Source organism: Melopsittacus undulatus, chromosome 1 (genome assembly GCF_012275295.1).
Source record: "Melopsittacus undulatus isolate bMelUnd1 chromosome 1, bMelUnd1.mat.Z, whole genome shotgun sequence".
Taxonomy (NCBI): domain Eukaryota; kingdom Metazoa; phylum Chordata; class Aves; order Psittaciformes; family Psittaculidae; genus Melopsittacus; species Melopsittacus undulatus.
In genome coordinates this window covers 37,576,128-37,596,422 of record NC_047527.1, presented here as the reverse complement: position 1 = coordinate 37,596,422, position 20,295 = coordinate 37,576,128, and the positions used below count along the sequence as shown (strand labels likewise).

The 20,295-nt window shown below is 37.4% G+C and overlaps 1 protein-coding gene across 4 annotated transcripts in view; it reads right to left on the bottom strand.

Moving 5' to 3' along the window:
• The window catches only part of ASPH (aspartate beta-hydroxylase), a 112,282-nt gene that overhangs the window by 31,917 nt on the left and 60,070 nt on the right, over window positions 1–20,295 (bottom strand). For all 4 annotated transcript variants that reach the window (XM_034073132.1, XM_034073187.1, XM_034073155.1 and 1 more), the window contains 4 exons: window positions 17,024–17,065; window positions 4,120–4,208; window positions 2,039–2,125; window positions 361–511 (listed from right to left, as the gene is read on the bottom strand). In XM_034073132.1, coding sequence (XP_033929023.1) covers window positions 361–511; window positions 2,039–2,125; window positions 4,120–4,208; window positions 17,024–17,065 — 369 coding nt within the window. The remainder of the gene's footprint in view (window positions 1–360; window positions 512–2,038; window positions 2,126–4,119; window positions 4,209–17,023; window positions 17,066–20,295) is intronic.

Sequence of the window (20,295 nt, the reverse complement as noted above, 5' to 3'; positions counted from 1 at the left end):
TTCCTCTGGGTATGTCTACTCTGTGTAAGTCATTAATTTCCTCATAAGTTCTCTCAGCTTCAGTAGAAAAAGAAGATGATTTTCTTCTTCCTCTGTCAATAAAAGGTTTTTGAGCACCTCCCATCATAGTTTCTCATAGGACCCAGTGAACTGCTGTCCACAGGCACTATCACCACACAAGTAATTACTTCCCTAGGAAACATTTAAAGAATCTTAAAATATTTTTTGTAAGCATTTAAAAGCTTAGGATCGCAAATCCTACCAAAACCAGTGCAACTGGCACTTAATAAATCCTTGGGGATCATCTGAAAGTCTTGCTGACACAACTTCCAAAACATTCACACCACTCTTGAATCTTACCAAGAAACTGCTGCCTGTCTGCTTCTCTTTTCAAGCTGAGTTTTATCAGATCTGAAGGGACATTTGGCAGACTAGCCACCTCATCATAGGTGTTGATAGCTTTTTGTAACATCTCATTACTTCTCATTTTCTCAGCTAAGTCATCTTCAGACTAGAAAGAATCACAAAACCTTTATTAGAACACATAATAATCCATTAGGCTTAAAAATGACTTTGCTCTCTTAAAAGACAAACTATACAATTGTTAAGATTATGGGAATAATTTTAGAACTGCCTTTAATCTGTATAATTTTGGCACAACTATGAAAAACTTTTTTGGTTGTGCTTTATGGTATGGAAGATCAGAATAACTGTTATTTCTTGTTTCCTATGGACTGTTTGAAAGCATGAGAAATTTTGCACCTAAAACATATATTAACATGGAATTTTGGTTATTGTTCATAGAATTCATAATTTCTGCTTTTGAAAATAGATGAAGCAATCTATTTTAATAATATAGAAGATGTGCAAATTGGTGACTATGGATTATTCGTATGCTAAGCCTCACACTGGCAACAAGACAAAGATCAAAACACATCAACAAATATTTCTTTCATACATTCTGACACTAATTTATTTACACCATTTCTTACAAAATTAATTAGGAGTTGACTTTACTTTTGCATATGTTGACAGAATATCTACCTTACAAGTCTCTCAGAACATAGATTTGTTCAAGTTGAGGAGCAGACTGAAGGATACTATGAGATCTCTACTGTGAAATTACAGCTTTGGTGAAGCTAATGGAAGCTACAACTGTTTTCACCTGTGGTATGGCATTTTTGTTATTGGTTTCTGAAGCTGGAAAAGTAAGACTGTACCTCAAACGACACATTTTTAAAGCTTTAGTTTGAATTGTTTACACAAATGCAGGCATTTCATATGTTCAATGCATTTTTCCCAAATACTTTAAGTTTTTTGGTTTACATTCATTCTTATGTCAATTAGCAGAGCAAGGTGTAGATGCACTGCAAGTGCAGAAGGTCTTATTGGTCTGTTTAAACTCACTGTTGCATCAGTCATACACTTTAATGAAACAGCTTCAGCTGTGTTAGCTGCATCTGCTGTAATAAGCCTCTGGAATCTTTTTGTACTTCTGTCCTTTACCTTTTATCCTTGAGCTACTTTGAAACTGAATACATGAAAAAACAAACAGCATGGTTACTCAGCCAAACAGTTGATCGACCGATGTTCTTTATCCTTTTAATACTCACTCTATAAAAACTCCAAGTCTCCTTCTCTACTCCCACTAAGCAAAAAGCAGCATTTAGCCCATAGATGACACGCTGATTTACCAGCTGCAGCAAACAGTATGTAACAGCTAAGTTCTGTCTGTTGTTCCTGCACTGGGACATTAGCTGGGATTTATCACTTACCATTCATCTGACAATTTTCATGAAATATACTGGACGGATCTTATTTTTGTGTTATTTACAATACTTTCCACTAAAGTTAGACAAAAGCTCCCAAAGTAATTGGAGAAGGATAGAGGCCTGAAATAGATACAGTATGACAGATCACATAATTCTGTTTTTCCCTAGGAACATCCCTAACATTATAAATGAAGTCTGACTGGGGTTTAGAACTCCATTGTTAAAAAAGGTTTATCTTTTTTAATATTATAGGGATTTTTTGATACCTGTGCTTTCCCGTATCTTGCTCGAGGACTCTGTGGGTATTGATTCACTAAAGCCTCAAAGGCCCTTAGAGCTTCTTCAACTTTTCCCTGGAAAGTAAAGATATTTATCAGCACTTTTATCTAAGAAAAATGCTGAAGGATGTACAGCGTAACAACAGTTCCCCCAGTTAAATACAAAATAAAGAGATGGATACAATCAACAGTTTTCATTCATATTTTTGTTGGGATTCATGCTTACTTAAGACAAATTTGTTATTATTATTTATGAAACAATATTATCTATTTTCCATGGTTAAAATGAGTGGCTTTGTTTTTATTTGACTTGCTTTCCCTTTGTTGACTGGAAAGAGAGCTGAAATGACAATAACCTGTGTATATAAAAGTGTAAAAGTTCTATTGTTAAGAACGAATTCCAAACTGAATGTAACAGAGAATAAAACAGAAATTCTAGACATGTGGAAATTTCCTCTCTGCATACCTGACATGATGAACAGTATTGTAACTACAATTCTTTTAGAAGAAATACTGTTTTGCAGAACAGTGCTCCTCAGGACACCTCACAGGTGCTCCGTGTCTCTTCCCTGACTCATATAAATTCCAAATGTAACTATGATATATTCTCATGACTGATGCTGGCTAACAACTAAGGATGGAAGTTGAGAAGAACCAGCCATGTTGTTTAAATGGGAGCTATACACTGCTTGGCAAAATTTGGCATCATATCTTGCTGCCATTTCCAATGCTTGCAGCTTTATAAGTATGATTAGACTATCATAAACAACTGTCTTGCTATCTTCAAATATTCCATATCTCTTATTTGCTCCTAAATTTATCCTGCTTCCTACAAGACAAGCATGATTGCCTGCAACTCACTAAGAGACACAGGCAGGAAAAGAGAGTCAGCCAACTGACCCTACAGGCTCATCAGAAGTTTCTGTTGTGCCCTTCTCTGATCAACCAATTGTTTTAAGTCACAAGAAGCACGAAAATGCTTTTTATTTTTGTATTCTAACACATAAACAAGGCTCCGAGTGAAGAGCAGCAGCAGTGGCAGGCTGAAGTTAGTGCTCTCTAGGTAGTAGCCCTTCAGCCTCGTCAGACCCCAGGGCTGCACAGACAGCAAAGTAAAGCTAAAAATGCATAGTCAGTCTTCTGAAAATCAAGACTATTCCTACACCTGCAGTAACCAGAATAGTTTTTATTGTACTGTACTGGAAATGAGTTCAAGCCATGTCAAACCCAGGGTACAGACCTGAAGGTGTTCTCCATGTGATAGGACTGTACGTGAGGCATATCAGTTTTTACAAGATTTACATCCAAAAGACATAAGGTCTCTCATTTCTAACAGTCACATAGCCTTGCTTCACTATTTAACCTCAAATCTGTAAAAGGGACATCTCTGCAAAAGTCTTTTCTGAGACACTCAAATAATGAATAAAGTTGGAAGTTATCAGAGGAGATGACTGGAGAGTTTTTATTGTTGGGGGTTTTAATTTGTTTTCATAGTCAAGTTTTTAAATTCATAACTACTAAAACTGACTGATGTTAATGCCTTGCTGCCTCTGGTGACAGGCAGGAAGATCTGCTTCATGCTCTAAGGAGCTCAGACACAAAGGACACACACTGAATTGCAACAGAAACAATGGCTACTACAAAGATATGCACCTAATGCTCATGAAGCATATGAACACTGAGAGAATAACATGCTTATATCATTTAAGTTCTTTGATAATATTTGACTAGTCAAAAGGACAACAAGTGATAGGACAAAATTAACCCTGTTCCATGAGATTAATTTAAGCATTTTTTGATGAAAGGAACTCAACAGTTATGATAAATACTTTCAAGGTCAAAGGTGAGCAAACATGCATGAACAGACATGCATTTTTGATTTCAAAAAAATTAAACTAAATTATGCAGCAGAAATGAAATTTGAAGGACAAATACGCACTGTTCAATTTTAAAAAGCTAATTTCACAGAAACTAACCTGAAAGTAATTTTTTCTTTTTCTAAGTTATTTTTCATTTTATTTATTTTTGTCCACTGTCTACGGTCCTGACTGAAACATTTCAAAACTTACTTTTTTACGTAGTTTTTCTGCAGCATCTAGTTCAGCCTTAATGGTCTTATCAAACTTGTTTAAGAGCTTTGGCTTCTTCTTCTTTTTAGCTAGAAGAAATTTAAAAACCACACAGTTCGTTACCTTTTTCATATTTCACATCAGTTGTTTAGAATAATGCTTAATTACTGACTAGTACTGTGCTGGTAAAGTGCGTGATTTTCAAATAAGGCAATTGAAATTGATTTTTTTACTTATTACAATCACAAACTCCTGTATGAAAAAGCAATCTTCAGTCATTCCAACTGAATAACTTTGCAGTTGAGTTTTTGATAAAGGATTTTTCATCTCATATATTCAATGACATTTTTTTTTTCCAATTAATACAATTGAAATGGAAGAATAAAGAGAACAGGCATTTTTTCACATTCCTATGGTATTATGAAAAACATAATTACCAGGACATGTTAGTAGTTTCCAAAGTTGTGTCTATATATGTCTACTTCCTCATCTATAGCAATTAAAAGAGTTTATAGAAATCATAGTTACTTCAGGTAGGAGGGACTCAAAAAGTCAGGTAGTCCAAATCCCTGCTGAAAACATGTTCAATGCTGAAATGCCTGATCAAGACCTCTTAAAAGTGATCAAGTTTCCACAGTTCAGCATGCTACCACACAGTAGCAGAGCAGCAGCAGTATGTAGCAAACCAGCCTTGAAGTAAATTGGTTTTGAAGCAAATTGAAGTAAATTGTGTCAACTTAAACAGTCATTTACTTCATAGCTGCTCACTCTTATACAATGTCTATTTGGTTGCATTAAGTAGATTAGATGTTAAAAAAATGCAAATACACTACTGAAGGATATGACAGTACACAAGTGCTTTTCTCCACATTTGCTATAGCTAAACTCGGTTTCATTAGGAAAAAAACCCAACCTTTTCTGACATAAGGAAAATACATATTGGTTGATACAGATGACTACTAATTATGTATATCTGTAATTAGTAGCACATATTGTTGCTTAAATTATGCATCACTGTTTTCTTTTTCCCCTGTATGGAAAAGAAGTCATTAACAGCATGGAAAGAGATAAAATTATTTTCTTTGTAGAAGTTTAAACAGGGAATGCTTTAACTGATACGTGTAAAGTTGAACCCAAACACCATACAGCTTCACATCACAAGACTGCTGCAGTGCTGTAAGCAAGTATTTTGGATAACAAGGTGTTGCAACTAGCCATGTTTTATTCTGCTTCCCAAGTCCTTGGGTGCATGCTTCAGGAACGACGAGAGCCACCCACATGCTACTGGAAGCTGTGGTCATGATTCATTAAATGGTACTTTCTCTCTGAGACTCTGATGTTACACAGAGCTTTAGGCAGACAAATCACCTCATCTACTTCAAACCCCAGAGAAAAAACAATGCCTTAATGTCCTGTGTTCATCAGTAGCAGTCATTTTCCTTCTTAGTAGCTGGTGCAATGCTGTGTTTTTGACTTTCAGCCTGGGAACATCACTGATAACACTGATGTTTTCAGTTGTTGCCAAGTAATGATTACTCCAGTCAAGGACTTTCTCAGTCTCATGCTCCATGAGAGGAGGGGAAGCCAGGAGGAAGCAGAGACAGGACATCTGACCCAAACTAGCTGAAGAGATATTCCATACCACAGCACGTCATGCCCGCTATATAAACTGGGGGCAGTTACCTGGAAGACCCAGACTGCTGCTTGGGTCAGGCTGGGTATTGGTCGGCAGGTGGTGAGTGGTTGTATTCTCTTCCCCTGTTATTTCCCTTATCAGTATTATTATTGAAGGTAGTAGCAGTGGTTTGTGTTATACCTTAGTTACTGGACTGTTCTTATCTCAATCCATGGGAGTTACATTCTTTCCACATTCTCCTCCCATCCCTCTGGAAGCAGGAAGAGGAAGAACAGTGGAAGTGAGCGAGTGGCTGCATGGTTCTGAGTTACTGGCTGCGTTTAAACCATGACACTTAGTTATTGCTAAACCAATGCTAACCCCATCCAAGACTAGAGGATCTCATGATCTCATGAGTCCCGAGATGCTTCTGTACCAGATGAAAAAAGAACCAAAACCTGAAGCAAAGACAACCATCAACTTGGGTACCTGTGGTTCTTTCTGTGCAAGACCTTACTGTCATTATCAACACTGAATTCAGACAGCTCTGCATGAAGAGAGGTTTTTACATTACCTGTATAAACTACTCTGCATCATTGGTATGCAGTTATATAGATGCTATTGCTTTTCAGGGGCAGGGGGTAAATAGAATTTAAGCAGGATTGAAGTTATCCTACTAAATTCCATTTACTTATTCACACAAGTTGTATGAAGCTTTAAATATAAAAATATATTAAGATCTATAAAGGAAAGGTACTAAAGAAGCAATGTATAAAGATTATTATATCCCTGTTGATCCTTCTTATAGCAGAAATTACTGTAATTTTCCAAGGCATTAGCTACCAAGAAGTTTAGAAGGAAAAAACCTCCTGGCATACAGGGCTTTACTCCTTTTTCAAGATAAACTACCAAATAGCACACTTTAATATATTGGTTTTGCTTCCCTAAATACTTTAGGAATTTAGTTATCATGAAGTTGAACTGACCGAAGAGATGCTTTCTTTGATCCTTCTTTTTTTTTCTTTTTTTCCCCCAATATAGTAATACAGATGCCTTTAATGTCCCTTATTCATTCCCCACAGATAATACAGTAGAAATGCTTTTCAATCTGTGGTCAATTCCAGTCTTGCTGTGTCTTACTTTAATATTATCTGTTTCATAGGAAATTGATGTCTTTACTGCATTTTCATGCAGTTGATGAGAATCAGAGTGGTTGAGGCTGGAAGGGACCACTGGGGGTCACCCAGTCCAACCTCCCTGTTCAAGCAGGGACATCAAGAGCACATTACTCAGGACTGTGTCAAAACAGCTCTTGAATACCTCCAGAGAAGAAGACATGACAACCTATTCTGGGCAACCTATTCCAGTGCTCAAGTCATCCTCACAGTAAAGAATTTCTTCCTCATGTTCAGCTGGAACTTCTCATGTTTTACTCTTACCTGTTGTCTCTGGTCCTGGCACCACCAATAAGAGTCTGGCCCTGTCATCTTGACACCCTCCCTTCAGATACTCAAATACAATGACCAGATCCCCCCCAAGCTTTCTCATGTCCAGGCTGAACAGACCCAGCTCCCGCAATCTTTCTTCATTGGAGTGATGTTACAAAATCTTCACCATTCTAGTAGCCCTTCACTGGACTTGCTCCAGGAGCAACATTGTACTGGGTAGCCCAGAACTGGACACAGCACTCCAGATGAGGCCTTACCAGGGCTGAGTAGAGAGGGAGGATCACCTCCCTTGACCTGTTGGCAATCTCTTCCTAAAGCAGCGCATTGGCTGCAAGGGCACATTGCTGGCTCATAAACTACTTATTGTCTACCATGACCCCCAGGTCTCTCTCTGCAGAGCTACTTTCCAGCAGGTCAGCTCCCAGCCTGTACTGGTACATGGTGTTTGTCTTGCCCAGGTGCAGGACCCTGTACTTGCCCTTGCTGAATTTCAAAAGATTCTTCTCTGCCCATCCCTCCAGCCTGTCTAGATCCTTCTGAACAACAGCACAGCACTGTGGGTATCAGCCACTCCTTCCAGTTTTATATTGCCAGCAAGCTTGCTGAGGAGGTATTCTAACCCTTCATCCAAGTCACTGACAACGACTATGGAGTATTCCACTGGCTCTGTTCCAAGTGTTCATACCCCTTGAATCCAGCAAAACCCATAAAAACCTCTCTTATCACGACAGCAAGTATCCCTCCACCCCGGACTTGAGTCCACAGTGACTGACGGGTATGGCTGGAAGTTGCTAACATAATGTCACTGGGCCTGAAAAATAAAATCTGTAACATGCAGAAGGTTTGTTGGGTTTTGTGATTTTTTTTTTGTCTTTTGCCTAAAATATGCCAACTCAGTTTTCCAAGAAACCATTGCTACTTCTAAGGTCTGGCTTGCTCGACAGTAGGTGTGGATGAACACAGAGGCATCAGCCCAGAGAGCCAATAAAAGCAAGTGTCCCTGAGGACTTTTAGGTTGGTTGAGTTCACAGCTGCTGACACTGTGAAAGTGTCATTTCTTGTTAGCAGGAAAACTAAGGCATGTCAGTTCCTGTGGATACATGATGTGGGGAGCTTCCAGCTGGACATCAGCATGAAACACTTGGCTTCTTCCTATTCTCCAAGTAGGAGGCCGTACATAAAAGAAATTATGTAAGTCACAATTAAAATGTCAATTCTCAGTTTTTGTGGCATGAATAAAAATCTTTAGCTAAGAAATTGTGCATTCAGTAATATAGGAAAGCTATCTGTCAGCTTTCTAACTTCCACTGTTCATGGAGAGACAAAGAGTCCTCAAACTCAGTATTCGCAGCACCAGTGAGATTCCCCTGACACAAAAGAAAAATGTTTTTCCACCAACCAAGAAACTCTTACTGCCTATGGGACACTGTTTAAACAACTCCTTTGACATTACAAGGAAATGAGACAGAAACAGCTCAGAAGAGAATGAAAAACAAGTCTGTGGCACAAAGCTATGACATCTTTCCCCTCATATCTAATTTCAATGATGCATTGGAAGAACCGTTTTGCAACCCTCCATTACAAAAAAATGTATTATTTTCCTATTTTCAGTGCAATTATATATCAGCTCTAGAGCAGCAGGAGATCAATATGAAAAGCTGGAAAGGAGCTGTTAACATAAATATTATTCAGCTGCTAGGCACCAATATAACACAGCAAACATTATATAATGAGCAATCATTTTCATCTTCCATTCTACTCCTATGTTAAAGGATTCACCAGGGAGCTTTCAGTGTAACCATCAAGCATTCCTCTATATTAACCAGATAGCCTGCTATCTCTCTGCAGGGATATTTTAATAAATTATCCATTGCCTCCTTCCAGGGTAATAATCTTTTAGCAGATGTGACCCAATATATTACATTCAATGTTACAAAGAAGTTATGTTTTCAGAAGAAAAAAACATGCAGTTTTTCTTTAATGACTTACAGATTTCACCATGTAGGTGAAGCAATGCATGATCACACAACTGCTAGGGTGATTTGTAGTCCAAATCTGGTTGAGCATTAAAATGGTAATAATTCTTTTATATATCATACTATGGCTTGCAAGAGTAATACTGAGAATTTTCAATAATGGCTTTGTATGTAAGGATAAGCTTTCTAGCTGAAGACTACCTCACAGAAAACAGTTTCCACTGTCACAGCAGCAAACTACAAGTATTGTAAGAAACTCCACACTTTTTTTCTGTTGGAGAATAAACAACCGTCAGTGCTGACAAGCATTCTCATACCTTCCTTCTATATTAAGGTATAGAAGGAAAAAAAAGCCCAAACCAACAAAGGAAACCCAAGAAGAAAAATATTTTTGAAGTGGTTATGTATTAAACGTGCAATAAAGTTAACAGCCTCCCAAATCATCCGATAAAAGATGATGAAATAGCTGTTTTATATACTTATTTTGGAGCACGAAAACTAAAATACAAGGCATATTTTATGTTTTTATGTTGAAAGGCACCTTGCCATCACCAAAGGCAGTGATGGTCTTTTCTACAAAGGACAGAGAAATACCTTTTGAAAAAATAATGAATACACTGCTAGCTACCCTTCAGACTCCAAGTCTGAAGTCACATAAGAAAGTAACCAAATGCTTAAAGGTGATTAAAACACTTACTTTTGAAGAATGGTTTAAAACCATTTTGTTAGGGGTGGGGGACAACATTTACATCTGAGTAAGGAACAACAAAGGGGGTAAACATAGTAGTAAAGAGTTTGCTGTTGGAAGAGGGGCACTCTGTAAAAAGTAGCTACAGAGATTAGAAGAGCAAATGATTTTCTGTACTACCATACTCAGGACAAGCAATAAAAGACTTAAAATTGCTAGAGCAGAAAATTTGGATTGAGCATCCAGAACCAGTGAAAGTACGGTAGAACAGATTGCTGAGAGTAGTGATGGAATTCTAATTCCTGGAAATTTGTAAGAACAAGCTGTATAAGCATCTGCTAGGAACAATGTATTCAGTTGATAAGATCTTTGGTCAACAGAATCAGACATAATAAGCCTTAGGGTCCCACCCAATCTTATTTTCTACCATTTCTGTAATATACCACTATACATCAATGTGCTTTAGTGCTAAGGCTATAACTACATAGGAAACTTCCATTCTCTCATTTGTTAATTAAAGAAATCCCCCCAGAAGCTCACTGTGCCAGTCATCACTGTGACAGAGACTCCTCCTAGCCTTAGGCCAGAACAGAATATCAAAGTTCAAAACTAAATGGATCAGTTGCAGATTATCTGATTTGTCTAACAATCATGAGTTAATGTTCTACAGCTTCTACTCATCCACTAAGCTTCTGCTGTTGATCTCCTTTCCCTTTCCTTCTCCCGTCATCCTCTTGTTGAACCTCTTCCTTTCTCAGCCTTGATGCCCTACCACATTTCTTCTCTTTGATTTCTACACTTGCTCTCAGTTTGTTGCTCAGTCCAGCTCGTCCTATTATGCCCAACTTGTTCTAAGAGAACTGTCTTCTTCCACACATGTTGCTTATGCCCTTCTTCAAGGGCCTTTTCCCCAAATCCCAGTTACTCACCACCTATTATGCTGCTACTCTCAGTCTCTGCTGTGTACTTCAGAAAATTATTAGGGCTACAAGCAGTCAAGAGAGTGACTCAAGGAAAAATGAATGCAAGTGACAAAGCCTCTCTGCTGTCCCATAATTATATGTGCCCCATACCAAATGGTGCTGACAAGCTTAAGTATCCCTTTTCACCCATTTCTAGGTATGATGCAGGACTGTGTTAATTACCTTCAAATTGTCATAGCTTGAGCAAGAAGCAGTATAACTACTCAGCTCTGCTGCAGTACCTGATGGTGCAGCTGTTTGCTCTCTAGCTAAAAGGTCATTCGTTAGTCATCAGTTGAGCTTGTCGCCAGTGCTCTGACAGCTTAAAATTAAGGCAGCTAAGTTTAGGTATCTATGTAGACACCTATACACTGCTGCAACCTTTAGAAATCTAGTCATTACAGCCCATGGAGTCTAAAAAGTAAGATCAGCATGAAGTAAACACCTACTACGTTATCAGCTGAATGTTCCACTGACTGTACTGATGGCCACTGTATACAACGTAGTTTGGACACTAGACCAGAACATGCACCCACATGTCTTGATCTGGAACCGAGACCCATCCAGGTTGTTCTCCTTATTCACTGACATTACTGTTAGATGCTAACTCTTACTCTACAGACTGTTTGGAAGCCAACAGTGTGACTGAGGAAACAGTTCATTCCTTCCTCTCAGGACCTGATCTCGTAGAAAGTTCAGAGCTGCAAGGAATGGCATTAGAGGAAATCTTCTCAAGTCTGAAAATCTAGATCAGAATATGCCATCTGCTTTGAGACATGTGGAGATACAGCAGCAAAGAGGGATTGGCAGGCGATGGATAATGAAATATAGAGGCCAAAAGGAAATGTGTCTCCACTGATTATTAGCTGGCATGTGCATGCGTGAGCTAATATTTTATAGCTGTTAATACTACATGTTCTTGCAAAGTTAAAAACATACACTAAGTTCACAAGAAAAGCTTTTTCTTTTATTTTTTTTCTTTTTTTCATTTAAAAATTGGGGGAAAAAGAAAATATCAAATAAACCAGTGCAAAGTACATCCTGGGAAGAAACTGAATCTCTTTCTTGAGACCTTCCAAAAAAAACAATTTTTAGAAAGACATTTTCAAGATGAGCTTTCCCAGGGGAAAATATAATTTTAGGAAAGCTACAAGTGACTAAAACAATGCATTGTGAAAGCACTCTGAATTACTGATGCTATTATTAACTTTTGCTCTAAAACCAGAAGGCCAGTAACATTAACAATCAAGTTCTGTAGATCTTCATCTGAAGCAGATCTTTATTTTCTTTTAAGTAACTGTCCAGGCAATCTGCACCAGGCAAATAATTTTGCAACTTTTATGTTGATTTTATTCACATAATTATAAAACAAACATGATTTTGGGATGCTTTACAACTTATAATACAAGAAGATACTTAAGGAAATAACAATTGAGAAATTAAACTTTTCTAAAATTTCTAGACAAATGTTTTCAAATGATCAAGTGTTTGTATGTTCCTGTAGAACTGAGCAGAACACAAGGCTGGAAGTTGGTGTAAAATGCCAGGTAAGCCAATTATGTTAATGTGGTAAGTGCATTCAAACCAATTACATGAAGTACCAGGGGAAAAAGCATATGGAAAGTAACAGTGACTGGTACATGGCAAAAAATTAATTGCATCTGATCATAACTCAGAAACAATACAGAATAAACTGGTAGAAATATTGTAACAAGCTTGTAGAAATATTATATCAGAAATAACTAGTAAGAATACTTCTGTAATGGAGTAAATGAACCACTTCTAGCCTCTTTTGAAAGGGCGGCTAAGGAAAAATTCATTCGCCTAAAAGAGGAAACACCTCTGAACAAACTGCTCAGACATCAGCCTGATATCTCAAAAGAGTTAATAATTTAATTAACAAGCACAGATCAAAAATATTGAATACGATCAACTTTCATGATCAATACACTTTATGTCCTAAAGTTACACTATGCACTTGGCATTTTAACAGCAAGTTATTTTTAAGTGGGTCTCAGATATTGTCTATACTGTAAAGACTTGAATTAGTTGTTTTCTGAAAAGATCATTTAAAGGATGGGATACCTTGAAAGCTCTGATTAAAGGACACATGCACGTTTTTGCTCCTGAGCAAAGTAAGTGGGAGGCAATATCACACTGCTACTAAAAATCTCAACAGTTAGTGCTTATCTCTAAAAACCAGTAAGCACTTCCATACACTTAACACAATCTCTCACTCTTGTGCCTGTAAAAATTTGGGAGCAGATATTCTACAATTCCGTGATCTGATTCTGATATGATAAGCACTGTCAGGAAGAAAGACACCACAAACAGTGAGCTTGTTAGCTGATGTGCAGCTATGGCCAGGAAGAAATCCCAACCGGGACTAGCTAAGGCCATTTTACACCCATTCTTGCTGCCCTTTTCTCCTCTTTCTCCATCTTTTGCTCTCAGTACTAATGCCTTTCTTAAGTCCTCTGCTCCCTTTCTTATGTTCTGAGTCTCGGAAAGTGGTAGAGTGGGAGGGCAGGCTTTACGTACTGCACTGGAGCTGGCAACTTGGACCTGTCCCATACATTGATAGTGATGACTGACATCCTGGTTGGTTCAACTCGGAGGTCTGGGAAAAAGGGTGCCTTCCACATCAGCTAAATTGCACTGCTTTAATGTTTGGAAACTAATGCTGTAGAATTCATAGTCAATGGAGAGGGGCAGTACATTCCACAGTGATTATGAGTCCATATTACACAATTGGCATGAGGATTTCTTCTTAAACATGTCTTTAATTAAACTTCTAGTTCCTCAGAAATAGCAAGACCATAATGTCACAGTCTCTGAGGGTGTGGGGAGAGAAAATGAGGATAGAGTGACACTGCTTCTTTTCTAACAAACCACCTCTTAAGTGGGATTTAGCTCTTATAATTAGTTTTTTTATTCCACTTCTCATTATAGTATGTTAAAGGAGCTTTCCTGGCAGCTTCCTCTATCTTGCATCTGCGACTACTGGCATTCAAAACAGAAAGCAGCTACAACTCTGGCTTTTAGTTAACTACTTCATAGGCATAAGGATTCAAGATAAACCACAGTCTTCACAGCCACCTTGAGGAACACATGGTTTCCAGGTTTTGCACTGAAAACTACACTGAAACATTCCTGCTGCACTAACTCTAAGCTGTGCTTATGACTAACAGGTAAGTTTTATTTAAGTTCTAAACTGTAGAGGTCATAACCATACAATGATGTCTCTGTTTCTCCCTCACATTGACAAAAGTAGACAAGTGGGGGGTGCCATCTCAAAGCCTGATCTGAAATAAAAATCTTCTTAATGTGATGTGGTCTCATAGGCACTCACAGCAAAGGCTCCTCCTTCCAGTTCTCCTTCTTAAACCATCAAATTCAAAGGAAGCCATTTCCAGGGGAGCCATAAGCTTGGTTTTCTAAACACCCTCCTGTCCCTGCTGTGATACAAATTCAGTAACAATGCTCTTGGCAACTTGTGGATGGGTGCCTTAAAAGACAAAGGTAACTAGATAAAGATGATCGCTGCCTGTAATTTTTCCAATTAATTTTGTGACCTTCTGTTTCACTAATTCCCCCCAAACCCTCCCTCAAATACTCCAACCTTCCAAGTTCCAGTTTCAGTTATGGGCTGAAAAACATGTATATACACATTAACCACTTCTACCCCCAATTCAAAATTTACCCAAGTAATTGTCCTCTCTCCTCATACTTGGCCCATATAGTTACCCAAATTAGTTTCTGAAATTGTGCTGCCTCTCAGTGGGTGCTCAAATGAGAATTTGATGATGATGAAAAACTCCTGTCACTGTCCTGTTGTTTGGGAAGCTCATTAGGTGAGATACAGACAGTGTAGGTGATCCACTTGGTTTATGGACTTCTATAAATGATAACTTAGAAGGTATAAAAACAAGTAAGTGCATCTCAACAATTTAAAGCCAGTAGCACTGCAATAATTAAAAGATCCTTCTAAATTGTACTGGCAGAACAGGCAATACCTCTATAATCAGTTCATCTGGGGAAGCAATCAGACAATAAAAACTGAGTCATTTTAGGGACTAATAAGGCTGTGGAATCTAATGACTATAATAAATCTTTAGCTGCAGTTATTCCAGAACAATTTCCCTTGCAGTAAAAAGTATTCTAAAGGGTTTTCTTCTGAAATTACTATTGGTTGGTTAGGTGCCGATTGTAAGAAAACAATTGTGGAATGATAATTTTATTTTTGGCATGCATTTCCACCATTCACCTCTCTTTCATCATGAAATCCTTTGGCTTCATTCAAAGGTTAGAATCAAGCAACTGTTTGACAAGACCGGGAATAAATTTTTTTCACTGACTTTCTGTACAAAAATACATGCTAATATTATGAAGTCCTATACATTTAGCTCAGGATGGTGTTATGCAGCAATTTTGGATTTTGAGAACTACATTTCTATGGAGTACAATATTAGTCATTCTGCCCAGAGCTCATTTTTGATGCAGGCTACAACTAAATATGTAAGTAAATCAACAGGTAGCATGTATAACCTTAAAAGTAGAGCTTACAAGGGTGGAACTCAGTCCATCTAACTTGATGTGATAATGCTGGAGGTGAGCTAAAGATGATCCTGCCCCTCTACTCTGCTCTCCTGAGACCTCACTTGGAGTACTGTGTGCAGTTCTGGTGTCCTCAACATAAAAAGGACATGGAACTGTTGGAACAAGTCCAGAGGAGGACCACGAGGATGATCAGGGGACTGGAGCACCTCCTGTATGAAGACAGGCTGAGAAAGTTTGGGCTGTTCAGCCTGGAGAAGAGAAGGCTGCATGAAGACCTTATAGGAACCTTCCAGCATCTACAGGGATGCTGGTGAGGGACTTTTCATTAGGGACTGCAGTGATAGGACAAGGGGTAATGGGTTGAAACTTAAACAGGGGAGGTTCAGGTTGGATATAACGAAGAAGTTTCTTACTATAAGGGTGGTGAAGTACTGGAATGGGTTGCCCAGGGAGGTTGTGAATGCTCCAGCCCTGGCAGTGTTCAAGACCAGGTTGGATGAAGGCTTGGGTGATATGGTTTAGTGTGAGGTGTCCCTGCCCATGGCAGGGGGGGTGGAACTAGATGATCTTAAGGTCCTTTCCAACCTTGACTGTTCTATGATTCTATGTAAGCTCTTCCCATAGCCAGTGGAGCTCTGGATAAGGTTCTCAGTCAAGTTTAGGTGGCAATTCATCTCACCCTACAGCAAAAAAAAACCCCTACATTTAGCCAGAGCTGCATATAGCCTCCACAAGTTATGCAGGTTATAGGTACCACTCTGGAAATCCTACATATCCCATGGAAAGATAAAGACCTATAGTAAACCAAGATGAATGTTGACGCTGGTATTAGAATGACACTTGTGGGGCTAGTTGTGGAATGACATCATCCTAAGCCTGGCTTATGTGTACCTCTGTTCCTGACACAACAACTGTGCACTCCAACTTCATTTTCGCTTTCATGTTTTATCACTTTTGAAAAGTGAAAATTATTGTAACTACCTATGCTGATGTTCAGTGTATGAAAGAAACATGCTCATCAGGAAAGAATGATTCTTCCCATTATTATATAAATTCTTTACTAATATAAATATTCAATATATGCCAATATAAGCAAAAATCAGATACAAATTCTGATCCCAGTGAAGGAGATTGTGCAAGCTCCATGCAGTTACAGGGAATGCATGGTGCTATCACCAATGTGATTGTAAAGAGAACAAATTCACAAATACTCTTACCAAACTTCACTTTTCCACCAAACCTGTCTCTGCATGTTCCTAAGCCTTCCCGAGTTGACAGGGACTGTCTCCCCAGGCTTAGTAGTGGCACTGCTGAACCCAGCTTTTTTGGCTGGGCAGCCCAGGTTGTCTCTCGCCTACAGATGCAGGAGGAGGTTGGTGACCTCCTGAGTCCTAATCTAGGAGTATAACACTGAACATTTGATTCCTAAAACAGCAGAAGTTTTTAACAGTAGCCTGTGACAATGTAAGAGGAGAATATCTTGATGTCAGCTTTGGAAATGTCTATTCACTTACAAAAGCAAACACGCTTTGGATGTTTATTCAGTTCTAGTTTATCTACACTAGCTTCACTGCTATTTAATATGATTTAAACCAGTCCTCCCAGAAAGCATGCTTTTGAATTTCAGAAAAACAGAATGTTAGTTTCAGACTTACCTTTTTCTATTTTGTCTTGTTCAGTTTCTTTTTCACTTTTCCCTAGAATATTAAAAACATTATTTCATTGAAATAAATTTATGTTAACTGTTTATGATAAGAGATACAATAAAATTCAGCTGACACACAAAATATCATTGGGCCCAAAACTTTTTTATTTTTTGAAGTAACCATAGATTACTGTCTGAACTACAGAGTTACATAAAAGCTCTTTCTCTACAGATACATCAAATATTACCTTGTTGCTCCTGTCACAAAAGATTTGATAAACTTTTTCCCCTTAGATATTTGGTAGATTTCAATGATACACATTTACAATGCAAGCTATTTTGCAAGGAATAAAAAAACCTGTTCAATAATTAAAAACTCTTGGGAACACTAGTGTACTATACATATATACAATTAAAATGTACAAAATATTAAAATCAATTGGGAACCCAGGTCTCATTTTCAGAAGTGACTTGGGAACTAGGAAGCTTTGGTCTTGCTTCACCTTTTAAAATAATTTAACCCGTGAATATTGTAAGCATCTGTATGCACATTAACTAAGCACAAGAGTCTGTAGCAAAAGGTAGGTTACATACTGTTCCAAAATCACATACGCTTATATAGTGGAGGTAGTACGTAGACACAGGCTTGTTCTCTCCCCTTTTTCTCCTCTCTCAGCACTTTTTAATCCTGCCCTACTCTATAACATTTAAAGCATCTTGCCACACAATTCTAATATTATTATTCTGTTTCCAGTTTCATCCCAATAAACTCAAGCAAAAACACCAGAACAAGAGGCCAGTTGGCTTTTCAGTTAGTTATTTTCCTCTCCAACATATACTCTTTAATTTTGAGGTATACTTATACCTAGAAAAAACATTTTATTTCATTCCTAAGTCAATTAAAGACAGCTTGTCGGGATGTTCAAACTTCAGAGTGTTTTTTTAAACTGACTACTCAGAAGCTTTATATTGTGAATACACCAGATATAAACACTGAAAACCTTTGCTTTTTTTCCTGGAGAAACTGAATTATACGCACACAAGAAATCAAACTATTTCACATTCTAATTTGACCCTTTACTACAAGGTGACAACTACTACTACAGAATGTGCAGACAGTACAAATGATTTTTATATTCAGCACAAGGTGGAATAAGTATTAACTTGATTATGACATGATAAATTAAATAAATATGGCCACATTGGAAGTAATTCACCTCTTCAATTGCATCATAAAATCCAGATTGTAAATTAAACTGAAAGAAATGACAAAAAGATCTACGAAGTCAGTTCCATACTATGCTATAACCTGGAGAAGGAATATTATTACTATAATGGTGTATTAATGAAAGCGTGTTTCAGTACTTGCTAAAATACTGGCTTGGTTATTTTGTTTGTTTTGGTTTGTTTGGGTTTTTTCTTTTTCCTCATATACCACACAACACATAAAATTGCCCTGCCCATGTGCATGGCATCAGAAATACAGTATTTTTAAAAAGAGCAATAATACAGCTCCAGATGAAACACAGTAGTTTATATACTCATGTTTCTAGTATTTTTACCAACTAAAAGTACATGAACAACTCATGACAGGATAGTAAACCATTATATAACATGCTACTTAGCCACCCATTTTCTCCGAGTCTTTTCCCTTATCAGCAACAGTTGATATTCTCACCTGACCTCTCCTCTTTAATTCCCTGTACTCAGGGACCATCTTCCACCCATCTTGGACATTCATGTTATTTCTGTAACTTCTCTTCCATCACAGGAAGGACAAGGTATGAGCTCATCACTCTATAGCCTGCTACCATGTCCCATTTCCTGCCTATCTTCACATTTCCTTACTGAGGCTCACGCAACATATAACCTACAGTTCTCTGCACCTATTTCTGTACTAGGATCTATTCTCCAAATTCTCAGAGTTTTTTCAACCTGTATTCTGCTAAATTAGCATCTGCTATTTCTGACAAAGGTTTAAAAATAGGCTCTCTCAAAGAGGATGTGATAGTATTATATGTAATCTTGATACAGGGATATGATAGTAAATCTTGAGACCATTTTGTCATTCACTTAAACAAAAAAAAAATTCTTTCATTTTCATCCTTTACTCAACTTCCGTTTCCAGTAAAATTAATCTAGTTCAAGATCAGACAAAATTGTTTTAACCAATCCCTGCAGCCTAGGACTGCTATCACTGTGTAACATATGCACCAGGTATTCCTACAAAAGTTTCTACTATAAAGAATAAATTTATCTTTCATATAATAATGTCTATAAATATTTGTGAGTGCATGTAATCATAACCCAAATGGGTAGACAACTAAAAATAGTTTCAGACCTTGTAGCAAGAAATCAAATCAACATGGTAAGTGTACAACACAATTTGTTATTTAAATGTACATAATTTTTGAAACTCAAAATTACATTAAGATATTCAGTAAAAATATGACATTTTCCAGTCTCTTTCCTATATTTAACCTTATCAATTTACTTCATAGAAAGAACGGGTCATGATATGATACCTTTTCTATCACTAAGAATGCAAAAGTCACTTAAATTTTCAATACTAAAATTAAACTTTAGTATTTTATTTACATTTGCTTTCCTTACTAGTATTTCTTCCTGTAATTTTCAAAAAAGCAACTGAATCCAAGATTTCACAGATTCAGTGAGATATAGCAAGAAGCAATGTAGCAATGTGAAAATACATAGATGTAATCTTTTACTTTTCTTGAACTACAGTTCTTTATCCAGCAGCATTTCATCATAAAAATACGGAGGTGTTTGAAAACTGAAAAGGTCAGGGAATACTTTTGTTTTAAACCAGAGAACTGCACAGACATAATGTCCTTGCTAGATTTCTGTTTTAACCTTTGGACCATAACCCAGAATATTTCTCTATGAAAGGTAGATATCATACTTCCCCCACACATTTATGTCTGTTAAAGAGTAGTATCTCATCCTTTTTAAGTTACAAATAGAAATTATATACCATGGGCAGAATTCAGGCCAAGCTGGTTGCCAAAAGAAGAAACACAATATAATTTTTGAAGATGCAGACCTTAAAGAAATGTCCATTTCCTTCACATAATACCATCCAAAAGTAAAAATTTCTTCTACTTGCTATATTTCTTTCTCCTTGTAAAATAGTATCTTTCAAATATAAACATTCCAAATTGTAACTTTGAAAAACAATAATGTTCATCAGTAGATGGGGCAAGTATTTATCCCCATAATTAATATCTACCACATTTTAGAAAAAATGACACTAGAAAGACA